At 40.2% G+C, this 24855-nt stretch overlaps 1 protein-coding gene across 8 annotated transcripts in view; it reads right to left on the reverse strand.

The window, feature by feature from the left end:
• Positions 1–24855, reverse strand: part of sbf1 (SET binding factor 1) — a 186387-nt gene that overhangs the window by 73624 nt on the left and 87908 nt on the right. For all 8 annotated transcript variants that reach the window (XM_073066693.1, XM_073066691.1, XM_073066694.1 and 5 more), the window contains 10 exons: positions 23697–23802; positions 21058–21190; positions 20552–20660; positions 19737–19850; positions 10544–10621; positions 4799–4912; positions 3341–3469; positions 2746–2844; positions 2165–2369; positions 1615–1727 (listed from right to left, as the gene is read on the reverse strand). In XM_073066693.1, the coding sequence (XP_072922794.1) occupies positions 1615–1727; positions 2165–2369; positions 2746–2844; positions 3341–3469; positions 4799–4912; positions 10544–10621; positions 19737–19850; positions 20552–20660; positions 21058–21190; positions 23697–23802 (1200 nt within the window). The remainder of the gene's footprint in view (positions 1–1614; positions 1728–2164; positions 2370–2745; positions 2845–3340; positions 3470–4798; positions 4913–10543; positions 10622–19736; positions 19851–20551; positions 20661–21057; positions 21191–23696; positions 23803–24855) is intronic.

Consider the following 24855-nt stretch of genomic DNA (forward strand, 5'->3'; position numbering starts at 1 on the left):
AATTGCTCTTACTATCGTGTGGGAGGTCCTACACCACCAGATTCAGGAAGAGTTACTGCCCTACAACCATTAAGCTCCTAATCTGCTTACTTCAACTTCACTCACCACTACTCAGAACTATTTCTACAACCAACTTTCAAAAAAGACATTTTAGTACCTCATGCTCTGAGTAACCAGTTCCTTGAGGATGTTATAACAGGGGGTGGTAATAGGGAAAAGCTCCCACTACTTATTAAATGCTCCCAATGGTGTGCACCTCAAATAGCCTCTGATAACCAAGTCCAGGTCCTAGTCTTCACATGTGGCTTAGCTACTAAGCCCACCAAATCAGTGTCTACTGACAGAAGAAGGGGGAAGATGGGTAACTGGCACCTTAAAACTAGTTGCTTTGTGCAAATGGGGCTCATCAGCCATAGTTGGCAGCTCATCTAGGAGAAGGAAAACTCTGATCTCAAACCTCTGCCATCTTGCAGCTATACCCACTCATGGGGAAGGCTTCGGGAGTAAACCACAAGGGAAAAATTTGGTACTGGAGTCCCTAAGGTATTCCTACATTGAGTTCAACACTGACTGGCAACTCATGTGACACTGCTGGTACCAAACTGCATCGGTGTCTGCCATTCCTTTGGGTTCACCAGATGCATGGAGGAGGGGAGCTTGCCACATGGGCAACAGCTTGATGTCATTATTACACTGTCTAGGCTTGCATATCTAGACAGCTAGGACACAATATCCGTGTTTGACCCTGATCAACGGAGGCCTCATTCGCTCATCCTCAGTAACCACTGAGCACATCTGCATGAAACACTGTTGCAGGAAAGCAGCATCCATCATCAGGGACCCCCACCAACCAGGACAGGCTCTCTTCTTGCTGCTGTCATCAGAAAGGCACAAGAACCTCAGGAATCCCACCACCAGGTTCAGGAACAGTTACGATCCCTCAACCATCAGGTTCCTGAACCAAAAGGGATAACTTCACTCAGTGCATCATTGAAATATTCCCATAATCAATGGACTCACTTTCAAGGACTCTTCATCTTATGTTCTTGACATTTACTGCTTTTTAAAAAAAGTTATTATTATTGTTTCTTCCGTTCATTTACACAGTTTGTTGTCTTCTGCACTCTGGTTGAATGTCCTAGTTGGTGGTCTGTCACCGATTCTGTTAAAGTTAGTATTCTATAAATTTGTTGAGAATGCCCACAAGAAAATGAATCTCAAGGCTGCACATGGTAACATATATGTACTCTGGTAGTTAACTTACTTTTGTAACTTAAAGCCCAAGGTATCTCCCAGATACTGCTGAATGATCTTTCCTAACTTCCTAGTACCCTGATATAGATAGGATTAGGTAGAGAAGTTTCCTCTTAGCTACACCATTAACTTCGTCTGACACAAGTCACACAAACACCTTGTAATGGACCATTGTACCAGTTTTCCACAGGTCTTATCAGTTGCTCCAGTCTCTTTGCATGAGATCACACTATATTTATTTGGCAAAAAGTGTTTGGCATGAGCATCAAGTTCGAAAACAACTAAAAATTAATGGCCATCATATGACAATTAAGTATTCAAAAAGGCAAGATACAATTAGATAATAGAAAATCAAACTACCTTTTTGGCCTCCAACATTTTATTTTCAAATATGTAGGTAATGCAGTTCCTGACAACCTCTAACCTTCGGGCACTGTTGGCAAGGACAATACCATTTCGATCAATGACAGCAGCTTTAAATAAAAGAAAAACTCTTTCAGAACCTTTCTATGTAGTGAATGTCTTCCAACATCCTCTTTTGCTTTCACTTTGCCCTCACCCACATCATTGAAGATACAGATTGGTCAGACAACACAAATTTAAGGCGATCAACAAAAGATAGTGAGAAGACAACTTTTTCATTAAATGGGATATGATCTCCAACTTACTGTTTGAAAGACTGTGAAAGCAGTCATGTTGTGGCATTCAAAGAAAGTACCCAAAGGCAATGGTTAAAGGATAGAACTGGATTGCACACACAAAAGCTGGGTCAGTACAAATCTTTATCATGCTGTAAACATTTGATGGATCAAAAATTGACATGTTCCCTTGTAGCCAAATCATTATAAACACACGGGCCCCAGTGCCAATAGAAGGCTCACCATTGATCCAAGACCTCCAACACACTCACCACTTGGAGGGCCCATGGGCACTATGCATTTCATCTCAGCTTTGACAGCAGGTGGAGCATTCTTTAGTTTGGCTGTGGCCTGGTCAATGATCCACTGCACCATGCTTTCATCCAGTTGAGGAAAGGTGGTTCGCTGCAACCGTAGGTGGGAGCCCTCAGTTGGTTTCTGTATTTTGTGCATTGCGACTGCTGGGTAAGGGTTCTCCTAATGGAAGGGTAGAGGTGACATAGTGAACTTGAAGACTCCTAACCTCAGTCTTCCAAATTAAAGACTGAACAACAACCTGTGAAAATGGCACATTCTGCAGCTCCTCATCCACTTAAAGCCCAGAAGAGTAAACTGTCTTTTTAAAGTCTCAATGGATAATTACAAAAGTGAAATCTTAAACCAGATTTTTTGCCAAACAATTAATGAGTAATTTAAAATTGATGTTGATATTGCTGTCCTCATTAAATCTAGATAAGAACACAACCAGACACAAACTTCCAAATTCCCAGCAGCAGATTATCTAAGTTGTTTTCCACCAGAGCATGGCAAGTTATCATATCAATTAACAACTGTTTTCCAACCATGGACGTACATTCCGATGAAGCTTTTCTGATATTTCCTTCACGTGCTTTAGAACTTTCTGTGGGTTTCCCTCTTCTGATCGTATTCTCTCTATTTCATTGGCTACCAACTGTAAACAATCACAGAAACACATGTCACTCCTTAAAGGTCAGAATCAAACTGTTAAATGCAAACAGTACTGAATAATAAGACCTGCAAAGGGAACAAGGTGTAACCGGCAACACAAAGCAGATGGCCTGCCCAGTTTGCCTCCTTACACTCAGATGCGTAGAAGTTAAGGCAGGATCAGTCGATTATTTTCTGGTTGGGTAGGGGCTGGGGATGGATTTGGTCAGACTGAGGTGTCCTCCCATATTTTATACCAGTCCAAGCTAAGAACAGATTGATAAATGGGCTCAACCTCCATTACCCTCTAAAAGGTAGTTATAATTATCAGAAAGTAGATCATTCATATCAAAACTTCCAGTAACCTGCTGTGCAGCTGGCAATTAATAACCCAAACTTTGCATTAACCAGTCTGTGCAGTTACTTTCCAAACACAAAATTTACAAACCCAGCATTACAATTCACAATCACTCTTAAACTGATAAATTAATTTGCCTTACCTCATCAAACAAATCACATGCTCGATATGGTGAGCCTCTTTCTGATATAAATCCCGCAAAAGCCATCCCATCAAGAACTTTGGTGAGAAACTCTTCGTCCAGCAATACTCTTTGGGCCAAGAAGGCCACCTGTGTCAGTGCAGAGCAATAGTCATAGGCCCAAAAAATATTCCAGCAACAATTGATAAATGTTACCTTGAAGATATTCAAACTACTTTTCAATAAATTGCAGATCATTCTAAAAGTTATCATGAACTATCAAGTAATCCCTCCAAACTGTTGAAGCATTTAACCATATCAGTCCACCTGTATACAACTTGTACTGCATAATTATTCTCAACTGTGTCATGATTTTGTAAACTCACTGACATTTCCTTAGCTCCCTTCATAGTCGGTTCATTGCTTCTCTCTAGCTTCCTGAAACATGGAGTCACCATCACCAATGAGGCTACCAGCATCATGGGGTCACTGCCACCTCCTACGCTCCTTGTACAGCGGGCTGTGCACAGCACCTATACCTTCTGTACTGTCTTGGCAATTTCACACCTACACTCATCGGGCCACTGCTACTCCTATGTACAGACCATGCACTGTGGGGTCACTGTAATGCCTACATTGCATGTATACACTGTCACCTGTACACAATGTATTGTGTAATCATTTACTATGTGAACATGATTGCTTGCATACCATGTGATCGTTACTAATTCTTCATGCCATGTACTGGTAAAATATGCAAGATATACACTCAGTAGCCTCTTTATTAGGCACACTTGTATGTTAATGCAAATACCTAATCAACGAATCAATGCAGAAAAGCATACAGACATGAACAAGAGGTTCAGTTGTTGTTCAGACCAAACATCAGAATGGCAAAGAAATGTGTTCTAAGTAATTTAACTATGGAATGATTGTTCATATCATATGGGGTGGTTTGAGTATCTCAGAAACTGTTGATTTCCTGTTACTTACATGCACAATGGTCTCTACAGTTTACAGAGAATGGTGTGAAAAACAAAAATAAAACATCCAGTGAGCGGCAGTTCTGTGGGTGAAAACGCCTTGAGAGGTCAGAGGAAAATGACCAGATTGGTTCAAGCGGACAGGAAGGCAACAGTAGCTCTTATAACCATGTGTTACTACTGTGGTGTACAGAAGAGTATCTCTGAATGCTTACCATGTCAAACCTTGAAGTTAATTGGTTACAGCAGAAGACCACAAACATACATTCAGTAGCCACTTTACTAGGTACCTAACAAAGTGGCCAATGAGTGTACAATTCCCTTAAAACAAAGCATTGAACATGTTTTAATTACATTTGTGATCACTATTTGTTCATGCCTATGTGGTACAAATTCTCTGTAAACTTTATGTATGGTATGATCACTCTTTACTACATGGTCTACCTTGCTCATTGATTCCCTCCACCCCCCGAGGCTCTGAGTGTTCCCTGCTTACCTTGTGAAAACGAATTACCGGCTCAGGATGGATACGAATGATCTGTAGGCTCCAGCGGTAACCCTGAAATAATTGTGCAAACAAGCGCAGGAAGACAGCTCTGATTTCTTTATCCTGTCAGAAGATACAGAGTGAGTTAGGTAGCATGAAATTAACTTCAGAGAATGAGTAACATGCAAAAGATCTGCCCGAATGAAAATGTACAGAAATAACAGTACAAGTCACAATATGTAAGAAAACTATAATAATGTAATGCATAACTAAATCAGTGACAGTTTCCATGGCTGTTCCACTCACATAATAAAGGCATCACTTTACCTTACTAGATTGAATAAACATTGGATAAGCTGTGTACCAGTTCAAGTGATCAAGCCTCTTTATTCCATATTAAAGTAAACATTAGAATCTTTAGATGATCAGACTATAATCCTCTCACAGGGCTTTTTACAATCTTGACATCAAAACAATAATAGTGTTATTAACTGATTGAAAACTAATTGAGCCAAAATGGATGAAGACATGAAATGCAGAACACTTCAGAAACCACAGATTTGTTCATTCCAAGCATGTTGATCCAAATTATGACACAGGAGGGCATTCAGCTTCTTGGGTCCATGTTTGCTCCCAGCGGAGGAATCTCATAAATTCTATTTTCTCTATCTTTACTTCCCTCTGCACCTACAGTTTATACACTCATGAGCCTATTGACAAAGTATCTTTGATTATTTTGCCTTCTAGTTTTACCCAGAAGTAATTTTCAGAGGCCAATTTAAGAAGCATATTCTCAGAAGGAAAAGAGAGCACCCAGTCATGGAAAGTAGGTGCAAGTTCCACACAGACAGCGTCTGAGGTTAGAATCACCTGAGATGGAGTTGAGCGGCACCTAAACCGTAACATATTGCAAAGTGTTACTTTCAATGCTAATTAACACGGTAACTTATAAACAGACTCTACAGACACAATGTCTAAACCAAAGCTAACTTGCTCTACCGTTCTACAAACTAGAAACGAACTTTGTATTTTTAACAAAAGCTGCATGATACTTAAAGATATTCCTTCCAAAAAGCAAATCAGCTTTGTGTTTATGTCGCTCTTCACACATCATACAAACAGAGATTACAAGGACTGTTGACACAATTAGGAACGTGTTTTAAGATAAACCAATCCTGTTCAACATATTAAATAGTGCTTAATAAATATAGTATTCATTACTCAGAGGTTAAACACACAGCCAAACTAATTCTCATCTTTCCTATGGAAAATTAGTCAAATGATTTTCTTGACAAATGACTAAATGCTGAGACTTCAAGACTTTTTAAAACAAGAGGTAAACCTCTCGAGTCTTTCTTGCAAATTCAGCATCATAATTTGTTCCTTACAACTGGATCTAGTACTCAAGTTGAAATCTGATTGCTATACTACAGTTTGATCATCTCTTGCTTTGATGTATTGCACTATTCTGACATTTTACATCACTAAACTTTGCACCGGTGGATAGTTAACTATAGAAAGATTTCTATTTGTTTTCCTCCTCTCCTTAGTTAGTTAGGCTTAATTTGTGGAGCTGAGAACACATAGTCACTAGACTAATAACCAAGAGTTCTGAATCAGTGATAGAACTATGAGTTCAAATACCACAATGCCATCTGATAATTTAACTTAAACAATTGAATAAATCTGGAATTCAAAAAGCAGCCGTAATGGTAGCCAATCACAAACAAGAGAAAATCTGCAGATGCTGGAAATCTGAGCAACACACCCAAAATGCTGGAGGAACTCATTAGGCCAGGCAGCATCTATGGAAAAGAGTATAGTTGACACTTCATGCCAAGACTCTTTACTAGTTCTCTAGTCCTGGTGAAGGGTCTTGGCCCGAAATATCAACTATACTCTTTCCATAGATGCTGCCTACCCTGCTGAATTCCTCCAGTATTTTGGGTGTGTTACTAGTAATGGTAGCCATGAAGCTACCAGATTTTCATAAAAACCCATCTGGTTTACTCGTGTACTTCACAGGGAAAAAATATCAGCCATCCTTATCCTTGGCTATAGGTGACTCAAGACTCAAGGGGTAATTAGGAATGGGCAATTAACATATTCTGTATATTGCCAGAAGCATCTATATCCCACAAATCTTTCTTTTCTGTTTAATTTTAACTGTTTTGTTTGTCTAATGTTTTACCTATCCCAAGTTCAAATATTATGCTGATTGACATTTTATTTGAAATGTTCCTGTAAAGGAACTACATAAATGCATGTTATTGTTTGTGTAAATCATACAGTCTTCAAAATCACGACAAGGACTGAAATAGGTCGAACTTTCCTGGCAAATGTACATGAATGACCATCCATAACCTTCTGAATAATTCCAGAGTACAGACAAGGCCAAGACTGATTGATCTTTGGATATTAAGGGAATAAAAGGGTATTGGAACTGGTCAGGAAAATGGATCAATCAGGATCCTCAATCTATCAACTATCTTTAAACTATCAATCAGGATAGTCAGGCAGTGACTAGTGGGGTACCACAAGGCTTGGTGCTGGGACCGCAGCTATTTACAATATATGTTAATGATTTAGATGAAGGGATTAAAAATAACATTAGCAAATTTGCAGATGACACAAAGCTGGCTGGCAGTGTGAAACATGAGGAGGATGTTAGGAGAATGAAGGGTGACTTGGACAGGCTGGGTGAGTGGGCAGATGCAGTTTAATGTGGATAAATGTGAGGTTATCCACTTTGGTGGCAAGAACAGGAAGGCAGATTACTACCTGAATGGTGTCAAGTTAGGAAAAGGGGAAGTGTACATCAGTCACTGAAAGTAAGCATGCAGGTACAGCAGGCAGTGAAGAAAGTTAATGGTATATTGGCCTTCATAACAAGGGAGTTGAATATAGGAGTAAAGAGGCCTTCTGCAGTTGTACAGGGCCCTGGTGAGACCACACCTGGAGTACTGTGTTCAGTTTTGCTCTCCAAATTTGAGGAAGGACACTCTTGCTGTTGAGGGAGTGCAGCGTAGGTTCACGAGGTTAATTCTTGGGATGGCGGGATCGTCATATGTTGAAAGATTGGAGCGACTGGGCTTGTATACACTGGAATTTAGAAGGATGAAAGGGGATCTGATTGAAGCATTTAAGATTGTTAAGGGATTGGACATGCTAGAGGCAGAAAACATATTCCCGATGTTGGGGGAGTCCAGAACCAGAGGTCACAGTTTAAGAATAAGGGGTAGGCCATTTAGAACAGAGTTCAGGAAAAAAAATTTCACCCAGAGAGTTGTGGATCTATGGAATGCTCTGCCTCAGAAGGCAGTGGAGGCCAATTCTCTGGATGCTTTCAAGAAAGCGTTAGATAGAGCTCTTAAAGATAGCGGAGTCAAGGGATATGGGGAGAAGGCAGGAACAGGGTACAGACTGTGGACGATCAGCCATGATCACATTGAATGGCGGTGCTGGCTCGAAGGGCTGAATGGCCGACTCCTGAGTCTATTGTCTATTGGCCCTCTTGAAAAGGTAGAACAGACTAAAAGGGTATTGGAACTGGTCAGAAAAATGGATCAATCAGGATCCTCTTGAAAAGGTAGAACAGACTTGAGAGCTAAACAGCTTACACTTGCTCTACCTCTCAAGCTTCTTTCCAGAAAAAGTGCTAAGCAGAGAGCCATACTACTTCAGATACATAATTGGAAGACAAATACGAGGGGTGATTGATAAGTTTGTGGCCTAAGGTAGGAGTCAATTTTAGAAAACCTAGCACATTTATTTTTCAACATAGTCCCCTCCTACATTTACACACTTAGTCCAATGACTTTAGTTTAGGAGATCTAGGCCTCATATGGAGCCAGTGATCATTAATGGAGAATGTGTGGAGCAGGTTAAGACCTACAAGTATCTGGGAGTACAGTTAGATGAGAAGCTAGACTGGACTGCCAACACAGATGCCTTGTGCAGGAAGGCACAGAGTTCGACTGTACTTCCTTAGAAGGTTGGTGTCATTCAATGTCTGTAGTGAGATGCTGAAGATGTTCTATAGGTCAGTTGTGGAGAGCGCCCTCTTCTTTGTGGTGGCGTGTTGGGGAGGAAGCATTAAGAAGAGGGACACCTCACATCTTAATAAGCTGGTAAGGAAGGCGGGCTCTGTCGTGGGCAAAGTACTGGAGAGTTTAACATCGGTAGCTGAGCGAAGGGCGAAGTATTGTATGTAATTAGTTTTGCTACAACAAGTGTATGGGACATTGGAAAAAAGTTGAATTTCCCCATGGGGATGAATAAAGTATCTATCTATCTATCAATGGTCGTGGAGCATACGGATCTTGGACCGCCATAAAATGTCCACAGCAGGGGTGATTGATAAATTCGTGGCCTAAGGTAGAAAGAGATGAGTTATACAGCTCTTGTTACATGCACATGCAGTTCAACTCTTTGAATGATTATGCAGAAAGTTTGAAGTTAATAACTCATCAGGGTGATTTGATAGGTTCATGGCCTAAGGTAAAAGGAGATGAGTTATTAGCTTCAAGCCTTCTGCACAGTCACTCAAAGAGTTGAACTGCATGTGTATGTAATGAGAGCTGTATAACTCATCTTCTTCTACATTAGGCCATGAACTTATCAATTACTCCTGCTGTGGACACTTTCTGGAGGTCCAAGATCCATATGCTCCACGACTGCTGGACTAAGTGTGTAAGTATAAGAGGGGACTATGTTGAAAAATAAATGTGCTAGGTTTTCTAAAATTGATGTCTTCTACATTAGGCCACGAACTTATCAATCACCCCTCACAGATTAACATAAAAGATTGTGAAATTTTATGAACAGAGGAAGAATAGTAAAATCCTTTGCAAAGCTCCTGATGGAACAATCTATCAATTTCTGGCACCTCAGTTAAGGAAGGATATCTTAAGTCACAGGTAGGATAACATTTACTAAGGTTAGACCAGATATGTGAAATTTTACTTGTACAGGTTAACAGGTGTTGCAGTTCTTTCCATGATAGCAGGTAGAGCTACGATGTGATTTAAAGGTGCACAAAGAGGTCAAGAATTTTCGAGATTAAGTTCAAGTTCAGTTCATTGTCATTCAATCATACATATGTATACTGGTCTAAGTAAGGAATTCCTTTTACCATAGGCTGAGGAAAGGATTTAGGAGTGTCTTTCAAATTCAAGTTCCTAGAATATGGAATACCACACTCAATTACAACTTTCATGTCAAAACAGAATTCCATCTTTAGAAAAGGAACTAGAGACTTTCTAAAAAGAAACTCAAAACCTATGGGAAAAAGAAAGTAACTAAGACCAACGCTTAGCTTTTAGAGATCCCAGACAGAAGTGATTGAGGAGGAAGGGCAAGTCTGTCCTTTGAAGGAGGACATCACTGATGTCCTGAAAAAGAACAGATACTGTATTCCTCAATTTACAAATGGACTGTGTTCTAAGAAAACCAATTTCCCCAAATGTACAGACGTACTGTTTTCTTTTCAAGTATATAAAAAAATTACTAAAATTACAGCTCAGGTCTTCTTAACCCTGAAAAAAATGTTATCATCAACTGATTAAGTAAATCCTAATTCAGAGTGAGGTTTCCTCACTGTAACAATAGCAGCCACTTGCGCACATCAAGGGCTATTTACTAAAATCATGCCAACTTGGGCTGTCATTTCAGGAAGAAATAAATTAATCCATATAGTGTTACAAAATTAACTATCTATTAATTTCCAGTTCTTATCTGCTTTCATTACCATACCTGAAATTTCATTGAAGATGCTGACATAGAAGAAGGTGGGAAGGCATAATCTGCATATTCTAACTCTGGGTCCAAAACCTGCAAGAAAACATGGAAAATATACATTTAAATCAGCCAAACATAGATTAATTAAAAATCCAATGCCCTTGCTCTCAATTTCTTCCATTATGAGTTGTTATCGCAAACACGCTTCTACTCAAGTGGTTAATGTCATACTAAGCCCTGCATTATTAAAATCAACAGTAATTCCCAAATTTACCATGTTTAAAAGTAAAACTAACCCAGACCTTTGAAAAACTGAATGCCCAACATGTCCTAGGATCTGAGATAAACCATACACCATATTGTGCTTATGTATGGAACATATAGAAAGATGTTTGAGGGACCACTGATAATGAACAGATATAAACATGAGAAATTCTGCAGATGCTGAAAATCCAAAGCAGGAGGTGCAGGTCAGACAGTACCTATGGAAATTAACAAACAGTTGACATTTTGGGCCAAGTCCTTTCTTTAGGCTTGGAAAGGGGGAAGACGCCATAATAAAAAGGTGGGGGGAGGAGAAGGAGGATAGCTAGAAGGTGATTAAGTGAAGCCAAGTGGGTAGGAAAGATAAAGGGCTTGAGAGGAAACAATCTGATAGAAGAGGAGAGTGGACCATGGGAGGAAGGGAAGGAGGAGGGGACCCAGGGTGAGGTGATAGGCAGGTGAGAAGAGGTAAGAAGCCAGAGTGGCAAATAGAAGGTGTGGGGGAGGGTGGGAGAAAGAAATTTTTTACCCCTGGAAGGAGAAATTGATATTCATGCCATCAGGTTAGAGGCTATACAGATGGAATACAAGATATACTCCTACATCCTGAGGGTGGCCTCATCTTGGTATACGTCGGAATGTAAATGGAAATTAGAGTTAAAACGTTTGGCCACCAGGAAGTTCTGCTTTTGTCGAATGGAGCAAAAGTACTCAATGAAGTGGTTCCCCAATTTACAACGGGTCTCATCAATGCAGAGGAGACCACATTGGAAGCGCCGGATGTAATATATGACCCCAGCAGATTGATGGGTGAAGTGTTGCCTCACCTGGAAGGACAGCTTGGGGCCCTGAATGGAAGTGAAGGAGGAGGTGAATAGGCTGGTGTAGCACTTTGGCCACTTGTAAGGATACGTGCTGGGAGGGATGAATGGACAAGGGAATCATGGATGGAGTGATCCCTGTGGAAAGCGGTGGGGAGGGTGGAAGAGTGGAAGAGGAGTTGGGGGTAAAGATATGTTTGGTGATAGGATACTTTTGGAGATGGCAGGTGTTGGATGCTGAGGCTCATGGGGTAGCAGGAAAGGGCAAAAGGAACTCTATCACTGTTAAGGTGGTGGGAGGATGGGAGGAGTGCAGATTTTAAGGAAATGGAGGAGATGCTGGTGAGGGCAGCATTGATGGAGAAGGGGCAAGTCTGTTCTTTGAAGGAGGATGTCACTGATGTCCTGGAAAAGAACAGATATTCCTCAATTTACAAATGGACTGTGTTCTAAGAAAACATTGCACTGTCATTTACTTACAGTAGTCTGACACCACTTTGCTTAGTAAATATTGCTTAATGAGTAGTTATAGGTGCAAGCAAATCAGCTATGGTCATACTGAATGGCCAAGCAACTCCAGAAACTGATTGGTCTGCTCCTGCTCCTCATCTGAATCTTTCAATTTAACAGGAATTATGAAGGAGTTTAGAGGTGGAGATATCATTTACGTTTGGATTACATTGATGACAACAAATTACAGCTGGATGAAATTTGCAAAATTAAACATGAGGATTCTTCTCCATAGCTGTTCTCAGATGGCTGATGAAAGGACATTAAGGTGCAGGCAGAAATATGACAGTTCTCCTCTTTATCATCAGATTAAGCTCCTTGCAGCAAACCATATGGCTGAATCTAATGTTGCATTCTATATTGTGATCATCTTTGAAAAAGGCAGACAATCACCCTTTGAACTGCCTCCTAGAAGGGCAAGACATTGTTTGCTGCCCTGAAGTCCATTTTTTCAATCCTCAAGATGAACATCCCTTTTCAAAAGGAGTTTCATCTCATTTTATTAAGCACTTACAAATGCAAGAAAGTTTGTGCACCCTTTGTAATTACCTGGTTTTCTGCACTAATTACTCATAAAATGTGGTCTGATCTTCATCAAAGTCACAATAATACACAAACACAGTCTGCCTAAACTAATAACAATTATACTTTTCATCAATACTGGGTACACCATTTAAACAATCACGATCTAGTTTTCAAAAAAAATACATGAACCTCTGCAGTAATGCCTTCTACAAAAGCTATTATTTGGAGTCAGGTGCTCCAATCAATGAGATGAGATTGGGGTTGTGAATTGTTGAGGTGCCCTGCCCTACATAAAAAAAAAAGACACACCAAGTCAGGTTACTGACAAAGCCTGCTCTTCTCAAGAGATCTTTTTATGTGCACTGTGGCTCGATCAAAACAACTTTCAGGGGACCTCAGAAGAAAAATTATACAGATGCATGAAGCTGGAAAAGACTACAAAAGCATTTCTAAAGACTTGAGTGTTCATCAGTCCACAGTAAAATAAGTTGTGTACCAATGGAAGAAAACCAGTACTGTTGCTACTCTCCCTAGGAATGGGCATCCTGCAAAGATCACATCAAGAGCACAATGTGCAATGTTGAAAGAGGTGGAAAAGAACCCAAGGGTAACAGCAACAGACCTTCAGAAATCTCTAGAATTTGCTAAAGCCTCTGCTCATGTGTCCACTATAAGAAAAACACTGAACAAGGATGGTGTTCATGAAAGGACACCACTGTCGTTGTGGACATCACTGAGTCGTGGCTGAAAGAATGCTATAGTTGGGAGCTTAACATCAAAGGATATTCTTTATATCGAAAGGACAGGCAGGAAGTTATAGACAATAGTGTGGCTCTGTTGGTAAGAGATGGAACTACATCTTTAGAAAGAGGTGACATAGGGTCATAGAATGCTAAATCTTTGTGAGCGGAGTTAAGAAACGGCAAAGATTTAAAAAACCCATTATAGTCCTCCAAATATTAGCTAAGATGTGGAGTTGAGATTGCAAAGGGAGCTGGAAAAGGCATGTAATAAGGGTAATGTCACAATCATAATGGGGGACTTCAATATGCAAGGGATTGGGAAAATCAGGTTGGTGTCAGATCACAAGAGTGGAAGCTTGTTGAATGCCTACAAGATGACTTTATAGAGCAGCTTGTGCTTGAGCCTACTTGGGGAAAGGCTACCTTAGATTGGGTGTTGGGTAATAGCCCAGATCTTACTAGGGAGCTTAACGTTAAGTAACCTTTAGGAGGCAGAGATCATAATATGATTGAACTCATACTGCAATTTGAGAGGGGAGATTCACAAATAACATGTATCGGTATCACAATGGAATAAAGGGGATTACAGAAGCATGAGAGGGGAACTTTCCCAGGTGGATTGGAGAGTAGGATACTAGCAGGGATGACGGCAGAGCAGAGATGGCTGAAGTTATTGGGAATAGTTCACAAGGCGCAGGATAGATATGTTCCACAGAAGAAGTTGTTCTCAAATAGCAGGGCTAGGCAACAGTGGTGGACAAGGTAAGTTAAGGATTGTACAAAAGCCAAGGAAAGGGCACATAAGGTAGCAAAAGTGAGTGAGAATTTGGATGATTGGCAAGCTTATAAAATTCAACAAATGGCAACTACAAAAGCTGTAAGAAGGCAAAAGATTAAATATGAAGGCAAACTAACCAATAATATAAAGCAGGATACTAGAAGTTTTTCCCGGTTATATGAAGAGTAAAGGGAGGTGAGAGTTGACATGCGACCACTGGAAAATAATGCAGGTGATATAGTAATGGGGGGACAAAGAAATGGCAGATGAACTTGATGGATACTTTGCCTCAGTCTTCATTGTGAAAGACATTAGCAGTGTAACAGAGATCTGTGAGTGTCAGGGATCAGGAGTGAGTGTCATTGCTATTACAAAGGAAAAAATGCAAAGCAAACTCTAAGGTCTTAAGGTGGATAAGCCACCTGGACCAGAAGGACTACATCCTCGAGTCCTAAGAGAGGTTGCAGAAGAGATAATAGGTGCATTGGTTATGATCTTTCAAGAATCACTTGATTCTGGCATGGTCCCGGAAGACTGGAAGATTGGAAATGTCACTCCACTCTTTAAGAATGGAGGAAGGCAAAAGAAAGGAAATTATAGGCCAGTGAGCCTAACCTCAGTGTTTAGGGAAGTACTGGAGTCCATTATTAAGGATGAGCTTTTAAGGTACTTGGAGACTAATGATAAAATAAAATAATGGTTTCTGTAAAGGGAAATCCTGCCTGACAAACCTGTTGGAGTTCTTCAAGGAAATAACAAGCAAGGTGGACAAAGGAGAGGCAGTGGATGTCATGTACTTAGATTGTCAGAAGGCATTTGATATGGTACCACCCATGAGGCTGCTTAACAAGATAAAATTCAGATGGCATTACAGGAAAGATACCAGCATGGATCGAAGAATGGCTCACAGCCAGGAGGCAGCAAGTAGGAATAAAGGGGTTCTTTTATGGTTGGCTGCCGGTGATTAGTGGTGTTCCTCAGGAGTCAGTATTGGGACTACTTTTCATATTGTTCGTCACTGATTTGGATAATGGAATTGATGGCTTTGTGGCAAAGTTTGCAGATGATATGACGATAGGTGGAGGGGAAGGTAGTGCTGAGGAAGCAATGAAATTACAGCAGGACCAAAAATTGGAAGAATGGGCAAAAAAGCGGCAGATGGAATAAGGTGTTGGGAAATATACTGTTATGAATGTGAAGCAACTCTGAGGGGCCGAAGGGTACAAAGTCGCCCCCTCCTTTTTGAGAATCGCAAGATCGCTATTAATTCGGGTCTGGGACCCAGGAAATGAGAGGGAGACACGCAGAATACACAAGGTTTGGAATGTGTCCTGGCCTCAGCGGAACGGATCCACTGATAACGGCCATTGTCTCTTGGAGACGGAATTGTGTATTGAGTACTGTACTATTCATTGAAAACCCTCAGGGGACAACAAGAGTGGTCTGGTTGAGGGATTGCATCATCCCAACCTGACTGACATCTGAGACCCCGTGAGTAAGGATAAAAGAGGGGTCTGGGGAACAACCCCTTTAGACAAACCAGGAGAAACGCTAGAAATCCCGTGATAGCGTTTTATAGCGAACGCCGGTGAGAGCTCGTGTGCGTCCTCCCTTGCCGGGGTGGCGGGCTCATTACGGAAGAACGGCTTAGCTAAAGGAGAGGCCACGACAACAAGACTCCTGATGGATCGAAATCATAAAAGGAAAGCTGGCAAGTTTTTCTCCAAATCTCTCTCTCTCCAACCATTGCAACACAGCGGTCCCCAATGGCTGCAGCCTGCATGAACTGAGTGAACTTTATATTTCCATCGGACAATACATTATCCCCTAGACAACAATAGAGCTTATTTCTTATTGATTATTATTATACCCGCACTTTTAGATTTAGTATTGATGACATATATTATCTGTATATTTGCATTGATATTATTTTTGTGTATTTTTACTAATAAATACTGTTAAAAATAGTATCATCAGACTTCAACGGACATCTCCACCTTTGCTGGTAAGTGACCCAGTAACGGGGTTCGTAACAATACGATAATGCATTTTAGTAAAAGGAACAATTGTGCGGACTATTATCTAAATGGGGAGAAGGTTCAAACTTCAGAGGTGCACAGGAACTTAGCGGTCCTCATGCAAGACTCCCAAAGGGTTAATTTACAGGTTGAGTCTATGGTAAAGAAGGCAAATGCAATCTTGGCATTTATTTCAAGGGGAATAGAATATAATAGTAAGGAGATAATGCTGAGGATTCAAAAGACACTAGTCAGGCTGCACTTGGGAGTACTACCAACAGTTTTGGGCTCAATATCTCAGAAAGGATGTGTTGTCATAGGAGAAAGTCCAGAGGAGGTTCATGGGGATGATTCCAGGAATTAAGGAATTAACATACGAGGAGTGTTTGGCAGCTTTGTGCCTGTACTCACTGGAATTTAGAAAAAATGCGGGGGGTGGGGTCTCATTGAAACCTACTGAATGTGGAAAGGACTAGATAAGGTGGATGTGGAGAGGATGTTTCCTCCGGTGGGAGTATCCAAAAAAAGAAGGCACAGCCTCAGAATTGAGGGGGCAACCTTTTAGAAGGAGGAATTTTTTTTAAAAACCCAGAGAGTAGTAAATCTATGGAATGCTCTGCCATAGACTGCGGTGGTAGTCAAGTCTGTGGAGATATTTAAAGCAGAAGATGATAGTTTCCTGATTGGTCAGGGCATCAAAGGATATGGCGAGAAGGCAGATGTATGGGGTTGAATGGGATCTGGGATCACCCATGATGGCATGGCAGAGCAGATTCAACAGGCTGAATGGCCTAATTCTGCTCCTATGTCCCATGGTCCTATGGACACCAGGGAGGAAACCACTGCTCTACAAAGGAATCACTGCTGCACGTCTCAAGTTTGCAACAGCCTACCTGGATGCTCCACAATGTTTCTGGGACCAGTGAGAAATGCACACCACTATGTTTGGAAGAAAAAGGGCACTGCACAAAACCTAAATCCCACCCCAACTGTGAAGCATAGTAGAAGGAGCATGATGATTTGCTGCCTCATGGCCTGGACAGCTTGCAATGGTTGAGGGAATGATGAATTCAAAATTCTATCAAGGAGAATGTCAGGGTTACGATCTGTCACCTTAAGCTGAATACAAGCTGGGGGATACAACAAGACAATGATCAGAAACACAAGAGTAAATAAACAACAGAATGGTTTAAAGAGAAGAACATTTGTGTTCTGGAATGGCCAAATCAGAGTCCAAACCTTAACCTAATTGAGATGCTGTGACATGACCTAAAGAAGTTTGTTCATGCAAGGCATCCCAGAAATTACTGATGAACAGAAACAACTTTGTATGGAGGAATGATCTAAAATTCCCCCTCGCTATTGTGCAAGTCTGGTCAGCAGCTACAGGAAATGTTTGGTGAAGATTATTGCTGCTAAAGGAGGTTCTACCAGTTATTAAATACAAGGATTCACATACTTTTTCCCAGCATGGACTGTGAATGATTAAACAATGTGTTTGCTCAGTAAAGGCATAAAAAGTACTATTGTTTGTATGTTATTAGTTTAGGGAGATTGTAACTGTATTACTGTGACTTAGATGAGGATCAGACCACATTTTATGAGGTATTAATGCAGAAAAACAGGTAATTGCAAAGGGCTCATAAACTTTTTCTCACAACTGTACTTAGGGGAGCAGCCACCTACTTAGTGAGTAGTTTATTTACTTGTAAAAATTTTCTGCTGCCAATCTCCTCATTCTCTCCTCCCAAAAAACACACACCGACACATCCTAATTATTTCACTTTTTCTTGGATCATTAAATTCAGAATCAATGAATCTGATCTTTGAACTACACACTTAACCCTTTTACATTTCTCATTATAAGAATTCTGTATCATGTAAAGCACTCCCAGAGGTAATACTTTTGGCACAGATTCTTATTTTGTCTGCCTTCTTTTGGATTGTTAAATCTTCAGCTTCAAGAGTACAAAGGGTGGCTATCACAGAATTTTCATATTCTTCACATCCATTAATACCATCTACTTTTGTCTGAACATCTATGGTTTGCTTCAGTTTCCTAGAGGAGCAATACTTGAACTTCAGAGGCATCTTGATGCCAATTCCAAAATGCGCAGATATCTGATGTACCACGATAAGAAGAGGAGCACTAAAAATGACATGGAGAAAGGGCATTTTTATTACAGCAGTTATTACACTAATCAGGAAAACGTACCCAAAAGTCAATTTAAGGATTCAGGTGCTCATAAATTATTGAGTACCTTTATGGCAAAGTAACTAAATGCAGCACTCTAGAAATGAGCCCTGTTTACCCATGTGAATTAGTAGGGAGACTAGTTAATAAAGATAGTTTGATGTCGCAAGGAAATATCATTTTAAGGTGATTGGAAGATAGAAGGGATGGCAGAGCCAAGTGTTTCTGTTTCCCCCCCACATTGAGTGGTTGGTGCATGGAATGTCCTGCCAGGAGTGGTGATAGAAAAATAGGGGACTATGTAGGAGGATTGATCTTTGAGTTGGTTAAAAGGTTGATACAACATCGTGGGCTGAATGGCCTGTACTATGCTATAAATGCTCTATGTTCCAAAACCAAAGGGACAGTTTTCCTCAACTGGCAGTGAGGAAAAGATGAAAAAGGTGATGAATTACAGTATAACAATATCTTCAAATGGTCTTGTTGATAAGCAGTATACATAACAGATTATTTCACAATGATATTCATTTAGCTTGTGATAATTTGAATCATTAAACTGTGTTAAACTTAGAGATCTAGCATTGAACAATACAGCTTAGCTAATAATTCAACAACGACACCTTCACAGCAATATAGACACTCATCATCCTATTTTCCAGTGACTGAGCTTGTGTGAGGTCGTCCAGATTCCAAGCAATTCAATTCCACTGTTAGGTTCACCACACACATTGTATCCGCAACTAAACTATGGAAATTGCAGCAAGGCAAGGGTTGGAATGTTGTGCTGACAGAGATAGTACAGACACTGTAGGTCATTCAAGATGGACAGGGCTCTTGAGAACTTAGATCCTCCTTACACAGCCTCTTTGTTCAAGCCTGGGACCCAAGGTCACCAGGCATACCAAGACTAGATAAGGATGCATTGAAGGATTGTAGGGCACATACTAACTATTGGACAGTTATTCTATTAATTCTGTTATCATTAGCCTTTAACAGGAAGATTTTATTGGTTATTAACACAAGAAAAATGTACTGTATTATATGTGCAAATTATGAAATTCAGAAAATGCACAAAGTCTCTACTGGATCAATATCTGTACAAAAATTGACAATTCTGAGCAAAATTTTCAGAACAGCTTGGTGATGGGGCTGAACTGTTCTTGTCACAAGCAAATAAAGTGTGATTGAGAAATGATTGCAAGCTGTCAGAGTCCAGTTCATTGGCAATGACAAAATCCTGCAACAACTGAATTAGATAGAATCTCACTGAATACTTTTGCTCCCCAACTGTATCCCATCTGCCAACATTACCTGGTGACAAAAAATATCATTACTGGTAATCAGGAGTAACTTACCATGGAAAGTGCTGTTTGAGTCTGAACCAAGTAGGGTTCTGGCAGAACTGAAATATGGATACACTCTGGAATCACAACTGTGCCACCATCCAGGTCAGCCACAATTACATCCAACTGGAGACAAAACAAGTGAACAAATGGATAACATTGAACAATTCCAATAACACTAATATGTTTTCTCAAATCCCTCCTATCACACACTAACTCTGCCAACCACTGAAACTCACATCTGCTCAACCCCTGCACATGCCGCTCTCATACCACTGGATAATATTAAATTTCAGCTAAACCCAAATCCAGCTTCTTGCCTTTCACTGCACTGGCCTCCACATCTATCCTGAACACTGGAATTTCCAGTTTTAGGTAAACCACACCTCATGTCCTTCCTGGCTTATACAAGTTCCCCCAGGTTCTCTCCCCTTTGATTCATTTTTTCCAATCCCTGTCCCCCACTCTCCTATCTGGCTCTATCTGCCTATAAGTTACCACCTCATCTAGTTCTGTTAATCACTTACCAGTTCCTGTCCCACCCCTCCCCTGTATGGCTGTCTTTCTTTGCTCCACTCCCCATGACTCCAAATTGACTCGTATGTCAGCATATCATTTTTGCCTCCACAGATGCTGCCTGAACTAGCAATTTTTTGGGTTCCAGATTTTTAAATCTGAAATACTTTATTTCTCAAATTTAAAATTTGTTTGGATTATAACTGATCATTAAAAGTATAAACCCCAAATACATAAATGAAATGCGAAATTAAGAAAAACCAAAGACACAATGACTGGGCTTAAAGATTTGGATCATGTACTTTACTCACCAAGTCCTGCATATCTGCTCGGAAGGAAGAGTGGATTCCAATGATGAATGGTGTGGGGCTGCTCAGCACTTCAATTAGCTGAGCTGGTAGGATTGGAATATATGTAAAACTACAAAGAAACAAAAAGGTTCAATAGCAATAGTCCCAAGAAAAAAAAGCTCTTCACATTCAATTCTCAATTAAGCCACAAGCTATTGCTCTTCTCACACATCACCATACGTGCATTTTACCCCAGACCACCACTTGCACTCAGAGTTTGATGGCCAAAGCTACCCCTCTCACTCTCATACAACCTTCACCCCACCATCTTGTATTCAAAACACAGTTGCTCTAACCCAAGCATTCAAGTGCTCGTAAATATACGAGAATGATAAAATGCCCATACAATTGAGAAGCTAATTCCTCCAGCTGACTTAACCAATGATCATCAAATTTCCCAACATTTTGGTGCCTTTGCCATGGTCGTAACAGCGTCCCAATGAAGGTACTGACATTCTCCTAATTACCTGTACTTTAGAGGAAACATGACAGCAAGTAGTGCTCGGCAAGCTTCTGTAAGCCTTTGGTAACTGGAGGACAGGAACAGAATCTTGTGTTCGGTTAGGGCGGCACAAAAAAGATCCAATACATTGTTAATACCTAAAAAAATGGAAGAAATACAAAATATAAATGGTGTAAAATCTATTGCTCTGTCTTTTAGATTATGGCATGCAGGATAGTATCTGTCAAAAATACCTCATCAAATATGCATTGTACCAAAAAATAGTGACCACTACGCCCCCTGGTAGCAATGCAAAAGTAACATGGACAAAATTAATCAAACCAAATTGGCTTTTAAATGTTTTTAATGGGATGAGGTTAACACTGCCATTTAATAGGAACCTAATTGTCCATGAAAAAGTGATGGAGAAATGCTGTTATGAACTACTGTAGTGCTGTCAGATAAGTAGTTACCGGTACATTATTTTGACCCGACAAATGCACAAAATATTTCTAAGGACAGGACAGTACAGTAATTATAGAAAATGTGCACTTGTGCACTGAGACCTTTATAGGAAGGTACAGTCCTAGATTTAAGAGATACTCAAAGTCTTTGCAGTTATTGTGCTGCATCTTGTTTATGGTAATGAATGCATTCACACACGGCAGTGTGGGGTGATAGATAGGGTACTGACAGATAGGTTATTTTGTTCCATAGAAAGGAGTAAATAGTTAACATTTCAAGCGGAGACCCTTCATCAGGACAACCAGTGAAAACTGATGGAGCTCCATATACTCATTTAGGCAAGTAACGAATATTTCACCATCATCCTTGCTTAGTTTATACATGGTGGAATAATTCAGGCAAGTCAAGTGGTGAATCACTTCAATACATCTACCTTCTGATCTGCTCCTCAGCATTTATATTCATTTTGCTGGACTAGTTAAGCTTCACGTCAACACCACCACCATAACTCTAAAAACGTCTGTGAAATTTGGTGACAATGGTGACACAAAGTTTTAAAGGAAGATGGTTAGAAGTACTGGGGGGAAAGTCATGGACTGAACATTGTGTGGTGTGAATGTTATTTACTGGTCAGGTCTAGCTGAGTCTACCTACATGAGTTACCAGCAGAAACAAAATTCATCATGTGAACCGGGAGAGGGGGGAAAAGAATGGGTGAAGCAGCAGAAATCAGATGGGTCATGTTAAAAGGACAGTGGCAGCACCCTGCGGGGAGGTAAAACTGGTGTAGAAATTGTTGAGCAAATACAGCAACAAACTTCTGCCATTCTACATACATATCTGTTTTAACCCTTCCTTTTACCCTCCTTTTTTTCTGATTTTGTGCTAGCTTACATATCTGTGCGCACATTGTGTGTTTTGCAGTTCCACTAAGAGTTAATTATCAACTTTGCTTCCCTCTGCTTGGGTTACTGAATGCTTCTTGTATTTTTTTTTAAACGGAAAGAGGACAGCTTCCAATATTTTGCTTTTGTTTACATTCCCAGCATTTTTCTCATGCTGAAAAAAAAGTTTGATTCCAATAATAAAACCTGGAAATATAACAAGCAGCAAGGTTCAAATGGTGAAAGCAGAAAAGCTTCGGTTCCTTTCTTAAAACAGAGAAAGCCAAAAGGAATTAAAGGTGTTCAAAATCATGGATAAGCACAAATTGCTTCAGTGACAGTATGACCATTTATCACTTTTAGGGAATTGGTAACCAAAAAGCTTACACAGAGAAAAAAAAGTAACTACTTCGGCAAATTAGCAGACACTAGGTGGTGTAGTGGTGGAAGCAAACAACTTCTCAAAAGTAATTAACAGCAAGATTGATAAAAAAAAATTAATGGAAGTACTGGTAATTATGACTAATAAAACAGAGATGGAGGGAGAGAGAACATATGGAGATAGAGGGGTACATGTGTGTGTGTGCGCACCATGTACTTTCAAAGTGGATAGGAAAGGGAGAAGGGAAACTAGCACACCTTTTGTGGGGGAGCCCACGTTTTTGAGTGTGTTAGGCAAGGCTATGATTCTTCACTGTGTGTGAAAGGGGCAGCAAAGAGTGCCATTAATGTGAATGGAAGGACACTTACATCTTTATTGTTTGGGTGGGTGAAGTGAGCATATGCCACAAAATGGGGTGAGAATGCACCACAGGCAGGGTGGGGGAGGGAAATGAGTTATACATCTTTGGGACAAATCAACAGTATCAGCAGCACTTTTAGGGTGGGGCGAATAAGGGTATGGCTCTACACCTTTCTTGTTCAGGTGGGCTGTGGAAAACACGCACACATTTTAAGTTGGGGCAGTAAACCAAGTGAGTGGGTAGTGGAGTGGGCAATCTCACACCTTCAAGGGTTTTACAGGGTGGTAGAAACAACTGGTAGTATGGCTTTCAGGTGAAACCTCAATACCATCTGTTTGATGGCACTTTGGATGATGTTTAGTTGAATTAACTTACACGCAGAATAAGCACAGATGGATCAATAGACAGGGCTTTCCTGTACTCACTCTTTTCAACTGTTGTAATAAATAATGCAGTATTTTAAAAATGTTATTGAAAAGTTGATGTACAACATTGAGGTCAGTAGAATCAATGCACTCAGCCTGTTCTGTTGCAACCACGTGGACAAGTTCATGTGGACTACAAATACATACCGAGCTGTTTGAGGAGCAGGGCAACACTGCAACCAGTGACTGGCAGCGCATCACTAATAGGAGTCTGTATTACTTGACGGTCTCCTGCTCCCAGCGAGATTGTTCTCTGTGGAAGAATCAAGCGCAAGTTATGTGAAACCTTTACCAACATTCAGAGTGGCTTGATTAAGTAATTATACCACCAAAAAATACTCTCCTTTAGTAGAGAAGCCTAAAATCAATGTTCAGAGACTGAGACAACAATTGATCTTATTGGGAATAGTAGAAAGCAAACCTACAACTTCAAAATCAAGTAGCATATTTGTTTAAAGAGACACACAGCAAAGAAATTGGGTTATTCTACATTTTAAAGGAATGTCAACAAATAGTCTAATCTTCTATATTCTTTAATGTTTCCAGCAAAACAGATTATCCACATAAACAGTATTTCACAAAGGTGACCAGCTGGTGGGGCTATTACATCACATTCAAGGCCCCAATGGTCACCATTAGGAACTGCAAGTAACTGCAGTCCGAAAGTCTTGTTTCATCCTTCCATGAGAGAATTTAATCTTTATCACTATGAATCCATATTCCTCAATATACCCAGCCATAAAATAATCTTTCAATCAGATTTAAAATTAAATAGTATTAGCAACTACCATTTTCAGTGGATATATTGAACACTTAACACTCTCTTTCTTATGTAGTGTCTTAACTTCTCTCTTGAAGAGTGTAGCTGAAATTTTTAAATCTTGGTCTTACATTGGAGATGTAAGTAGGAGGACAACCTGATCACTACCTATCCGATCAATTCCCTTCCAAATGGTAAAAACCTTAGTTAAATGACTCCTTCCTTAATCTATTAGTTTATGGGGCAACTGAGTGTGGTCAATTGATCCTTGTAATAGAACACAGTAACATTCTGATGAATGGCCAATACACTTCTTCAAAGGCTTGCATATGCTTTCTAAGCTACAGGATGCAAAACTATACATGCTACTCAAGAAATCGTATATCCAGGGCATTGCATAGCTATAGTAAAACTTACATTTATGTTGTAGTCATCTAATTTAAGTATTCTATTAATGTTTTTCTAGCTTCTAATTTTTTTACTGTTAGATATACTGTACATGGCCTCAGAAGCATTAGGAATACGGCTTTTCAAAGTGAAACTTGA

This window comes from Hemitrygon akajei, chromosome 14 (assembly GCF_048418815.1).
Source record: "Hemitrygon akajei chromosome 14, sHemAka1.3, whole genome shotgun sequence".
NCBI lineage: Eukaryota > Metazoa > Chordata > Chondrichthyes > Myliobatiformes > Dasyatidae > Hemitrygon > Hemitrygon akajei.